Below are 5,971 nucleotides of genomic sequence, written 5' to 3'. Positions count from 1 at the left end.
ATAAGTTAGAGAATAAATAATTTTTCATACATCAGTATCAAATTTTGACCTAATTTATATCATACTTACTATTGTAGGTGAACGATCATAGAATATCAAATGTGAAAGATGAAAGCATAATCAATCTTACATCTAAACCCCTTTATAAGATATAAGTGTACTCTGTAAGATATAATTGAGGTTAAAAATCTTGCCTTATCTATAAAAAGGTGTATGTTATTCAAATGTTCTTGGTATGATTTGATTCCTAAAATAAATACTAGAATACATTTAAACTATAATTTAATTGAGGTTAATGCAAATAAAAGGTTCAATAAGTTTGAATCTTTCATTTTTATAGTCCAAGTAGGTGAAGTTTTTTATCTTGAATACCTAACGAAGGCAAGAAGAGTTAGTGAATGGTTAGTAATTTGTCGAATGAAAGCTAGCTCTACCATAGAAATACCGAACTCCATCAAGGCCCAACATCATGATGCATTTCAAAATGAAGAAGTAGAGATACATTTAGTAGATTCTCAGATTCAATCAACATCTATCTGCCTTACTTGTAGATACTAATATACCTTACCAGGAGATAGATGATAGAGAGTTATCCAGTAGTGTGGAGCTTATTGAACTAACTGAGTCTAGCAAGTAGGATTATTTTTTATCCCAGATGATGTTTGAGAGGCAGGGCAAGCCATCTGGGCCACAGAAATATGGCAATCAAATTCAACGACAACTTGAACTAATAGAAACACCGAGCTGACTAGCCCTAGCACCGGATCCGCAAAGTATATAGTTGGATCTCGATCGATCATTGAGCATGCCATAGACTTGGTGAATTTATAATTAATATATTTATCTCAAAATTATTTAATTATCAATGATTTTATTTTGATTTAATTATATTATTAATATTCAGGAACATGAACTACAGTGACCTCCTACTTGTTGGGAGATATTTACCATGACACACAAGTCAAAAGATGACATATTTGTCGATCATAGATCGAAGACATTAGACGTAAGAATTTAAAATTTAAACTTATTTAACTGTTAATAATGATTAACTTTTCTAATTGTATATTTTATATGATTTTTGTAAACAAGATGAAATAACTGCTAGAGTTGCACAGACATCTCAGCCTGATATAGAGGGAGGTAAGATGTAGACTCTATCCACCGACTAAGTAAATGAGATCGATTATGATGTGGTCGGTGAAAGGAAAAAGACCTCCACCCTCTACAATCTTGGGTCCCAGACGAGAGTCATATATGATCGTGTGATGACCCTTAGTGCTAGGGGTTATCCCAACGGATCATCTACTAGGATAGAAACCTTTGAGCAAGAAAATTAAGCATTAAAGAATCGACTCTTCACATTAGAGCAAGAATTTTAAGAGTTTTAGCAAGCCCAAATGAGATACGAGGAAATTAGGCTCGAAATGTGGGAATTCATGGCTCGGATGAGCTAAATGCCACATGACTGTGACTCTCATGAGACTCAAGACCCTGAGGACTCTGATCAGTAGCTGTCTGAGAGGTATGTTGATATTTATTTATATTTTTTTTATTATAGTGTAGAATAAATTTAAATTCAATTTGTTAGTCATAATTGTAATGATGTAATTTATCCTTATTTTATTAATAACATATCTTAGTATATTTTTTACAAGATTCTATACTACTAATTGGATATTTATAGTTTTAGAGTGATTCATATTTTATTATTTTTGTAGTTCAATTTGAGATATTCATCTTTGCTGGATATTTATTATATTAGATTTGATATGTTGTGATTAATTTTGAAAACTTATTGGATTTGTTTAATATATTGGGATGTATCGTTTTTAATACATGTTATTTTGTTTGTGTAGATATGGATTTGTGAATGAGTTGTGGATGTATGAATTGTGTCGTTTGTGTGGATGTATAGGATGTGGATATATGAATGTGTGAGTTGTGAATTGTGTGAATTATATCATTTGTTGTTTTGTGGATGTGAATATAAGGATGTGCGAGTTGTAAATTGTAATTGTTTTGTGAAAATCATCATTTGTGATAGTATATCATTATATATATATATATATATATATATATATATATATAAACAGGAAAAATACAAAAATAAGAAAGTACTACCAAAATTTTAAATGAATTTAGTGACAGAATATTAAATATTCTGTCGCTCCGAGTCTGGGCCTCCTCTACCTTCTTTGTTTTTCCTGAGGGTCTCCACATGACTACATAGGTCATAACTCTGATACCATTATAATCAACATATCTCCACAATGAAATAATATTGTCCACTTTGGGTCTAAGGCTGTTAATAATAGCCTTAGAGCCAAGTATGTGATAATTGACTAGGGACTTTGTTTCATATTATATTATTAATAAAGGTAAGGGTTTTTTGTTATTATACTTACTTTATATTTGTGTCAAATAACAAAGTATAATAATGTCTTTGGGTAGCTAGTTCTAATCTACATCATATTGATTGTTTGAATTGATAGTGAGATGATGTAGAGAACACAACTCTTAATCATTCCTAGTTAAACATTAATATTTAGGGACAGATATTAATGCGTTGAGACTAGCATGTAGGTCAATTGGATGACTTGATCTTACAAGTTATGGATATGAGATACCGAGTTGACACATGGGTATACATTAGAAAATGTATACTGAATTGACCTACCATGAGAAAGTCGCATAGATCATTATATGAGTGTCATAAACTTTCTCGTGTAACTATTGGTATGAATAGTCTTTTGACCTGAAGTCACTACTGTTCCCTACATAAGGAGTTATATATTTTGGTATCGTCAAACATCACCTGTAACAGGGTGGACTATAAAGGCAATCACTGTGTATGTAACGAATTATGTGGAGGGATGTGAGTGATATAGATGAGATTTATCCCTCCCATATAACGGGAGTGATATGTTGCAGCCTCTTGATAGAGTAGGACTACGAAATGCATAGTCATGCTCAAATGAGTCAATATGAGATATTGAGCTCATTTACTTGAGTGAGTCTACTTGGGGATCAAGAAACACAAAGATTGATAAGGGGATAACACAGTCTATGCCTCATTGATCAATATAGATATCGAGGATAGAAGGATATGACCATATATTATCATAGTCACAAAGGTTATGTCGGATCTTGACATTCTTGTCACTTGGGTAGCAATGATGCATTGCTAGATACCACTCATTGCTTATGTTTCTAAAATGGATTTTAGAGACATTATCAATGTTACAAGAACCCATTGGGTCACACACAAATAACATTCTATTTTGGAGATGAGTTCATTTTAGTTTGATTAAAGGAACAATTAAGTTCATTGGATGGTTAAGACTTGAGTTAGATTCAAGTTGGTTGAATTTGAGTTAGACTCAAATTAAACCAATTTAATGAATGAAGGTTGATTTATCATGCATGATTAATATGTATTAATCATACATTGAAGAAGAGGAAGTTGTCATGCATGATTAATAAGATTAATTATGCATTGATGAGAGAATACCAAAAGTCTAAAAACCTTTGGTATTTATGGTTTAGGTATAAAAGAGTTTTTCTACCCAAAATTGAAGTTGAATGTTCATCTTCTTCTCTCATCTTCTTGCTTCGTCGAGACTTACAAGTTTGGTTGCTAGCACAACCAAAGTTTTCTCCAAAAAGTGAGTGTTAGTGTGGATACGCATAAAGGCACGGATACTTGAACGTATAAGAGATCTGACAACCTTTGGACGAGCGAGATAAGAGAAGGACATGCATCAAAGATATACCCTATTAGATAGGATTTCATAGATCTAAACTTGTACGAATCTTTCACATGGATCACGGAAGGGATCCTATTTTTTATTATGAATTTTGTTGTTTTGTCGTATAGGATTCCCTACAAAGCCCTCATGGTTTTATTTTTGAGCTAAACCTAAAAGACCTCATACCAATAGAGATATCTTTTATCTTATAAATCCATGATCTTTTCTATGTATTTCCAATGTGGGATTTTAATTATCTCAATAGATCTGAGACGGAACTGTGCATTCCGTTTACGATCTTAGTGACGAAATTAAAATTCCATCGTTGATTAGTGACAACATCTAAAGTTCCATTCCTAAAGTTAGCGATGGATATTTACGTCCGTCGATAACTATAGTGACGGATAATTAAGTCCGTCGCTAAATATTAACGATGAATATTTAAAAATACGTCGCTAACTAGTGAAGGAACATATGTTCCATTGCTAAATGACATCAACGATCGATTATTTAACGATAAAAAATATCGATCACTAATCAATTGCTATTGATAAATAACGATCGATTAATGACGAATTATTATTGATAAATAATGATCGATTAATGATGAAAATTAACATCGCTAAGTCAAAATTTTCTTATAGTGCAAGGGCTTCAATCGAAACAACATTTGACCAAGTTTCATATTTTAAAATCAAATCGGTAATAATTTTTTTTTATAAAAATTATATTTGCTAAGAAACAATCAAAGACTAAAAAGTCGTTGCAAAATCGCAGTAGGAACAAGTCAGCGGTCAATTCTAATTATTCAAAAGAAAATGTGGCGTAAAAAAGCCGGCCATCTTTTTGCTATAAGTAGGACACAATCTTTGATCTTTATCCTATCGGCGATCAGAATGGAAGCCTCTTCAGTAGCTTTGCTCCTTGCTTCCCTGCTCTTCTCCGTCGCCGCCGCCGTCGACTACACGGCGACCAACAACGCCGGCGGCACCCCGGGAGGCGCCCGGTTCGATTCCGAGATCGGCCTCGACTACAGCAAGCAGGTGCTGGCCGACGCCTCCTCCTTCTGCTGGTCCATTTTCCAGCAACCCACCGAGGCCGACCGCAGACCGGTCCAGCGCATCGCGCTCATCGTCGAGTCCATGGGCGGCGTCGCCTACAACTCCAACGACGAGATCCACCTCAGCGCCGACTACGTCGCTGGCTACAGCGGCGACGTGCGGACGGAGATCACCGGCGTGCTGTACCACGAGGTGACGCACTCGTGGCAGTGGAACGGGGGCGGCTCCGCCAACGGCGGCCTCATCGAGGGGATCGCCGACTTCGTACGGCTCAAGGCCGGGTACGCGCCGGGGCACTGGGTAGGGCCAGGCGGAGGGGACCGTTGGGACCAGGGGTACGACGTGACGGCCCGATTCCTGGACTACTGCGAGGGGCTGATGGCCGGCTTCGTGGCGCAGCTGAACGCGAAGATGAGAGACAGCTACAGCGACGACTTCTTCCAGCAGCTGCTGGGGAAGACGGTGGACCAACTCTGGACTGACTACAAGGCCATGTACAGTGGCTAAATCAATATAAATATAATATTCAAAATTAATCATGACTATTATAATTTATGCCCGATCGAATAATTTGGAACGCCATATATATTATAATACAAGCTTCTAATATATATGTATTACAATTTTCTCTTCTGCACTGAGTAATATATATTTATTAATCAACTACTCATCTCTCGCTTTATGACCATAAAGCAGTTGATGCGACACAGTATTCAGATTTGAAAACAGCAGTGTGAGAATTGGTGGTAACACTGACTTTGTCATCGATACATGGGATATTATGGAATAGGGCATCTACAACATGTTTCTTGAGTTATGTGTGTACTACAAAAATTTTATCAATTAGCGACGGACTATTTCCGTCGCTAATCGGTCGCTAATCTCGATTAGCGACGGAAACAGCTCGTCGCAATTTTTTTGGTCGCAATTGACGTCACTTTGTGCGATACAACACTTAAATTTCGTCGCTAATTAGCGACGGAATTTAAATTCCGTCGTAAAAAATAGCGACGGAATTTAAATTTCGTCGCTAATTAGCGACGGAATTTAATATTCCGTCGCTATTTTGTTTTTAAAAAATAAAAAATTATTTATTTTTTAGGGTTTATTGCCGACGGAATTTAGAATTCCGTCGCTAATTAGCAACGAAATTTAAAA

General features: G+C 35.8%; 1 protein-coding gene across 1 annotated transcript; it reads left to right on the top strand.

The window, feature by feature from the left end:
- The first annotated feature begins 4,644 nt into the window (after positions 1 to 4,644).
- LOC141811629 (uncharacterized) lies at positions 4,645 to 5,476 on the top strand. The gene has a single exon (XM_074699651.1). It carries the CDS (start codon positions 4,649 to 4,651, stop codon positions 5,318 to 5,320), a length of 672 nt encoding a protein of 223 aa, XP_074555752.1. The 5' UTR covers positions 4,645 to 4,648; the 3' UTR covers positions 5,321 to 5,476.
- The last annotated feature ends 495 nt before the right edge of the window (positions 5,477 to 5,971 follow it).

This window comes from Curcuma longa, chromosome 17 (genome assembly GCF_044706935.1).
Source record: "Curcuma longa cultivar G26 ecotype Majalengka, Jawa Barat chromosome 17, ITB_CL_G26_1.1, whole genome shotgun sequence".
Lineage (NCBI taxonomy): Eukaryota > Viridiplantae > Streptophyta > Magnoliopsida > Zingiberales > Zingiberaceae > Curcuma > Curcuma longa.
Note: the sequence above shows the minus strand (reverse complement) of the source record. Positions and strands in the feature narration are given on the sequence as shown.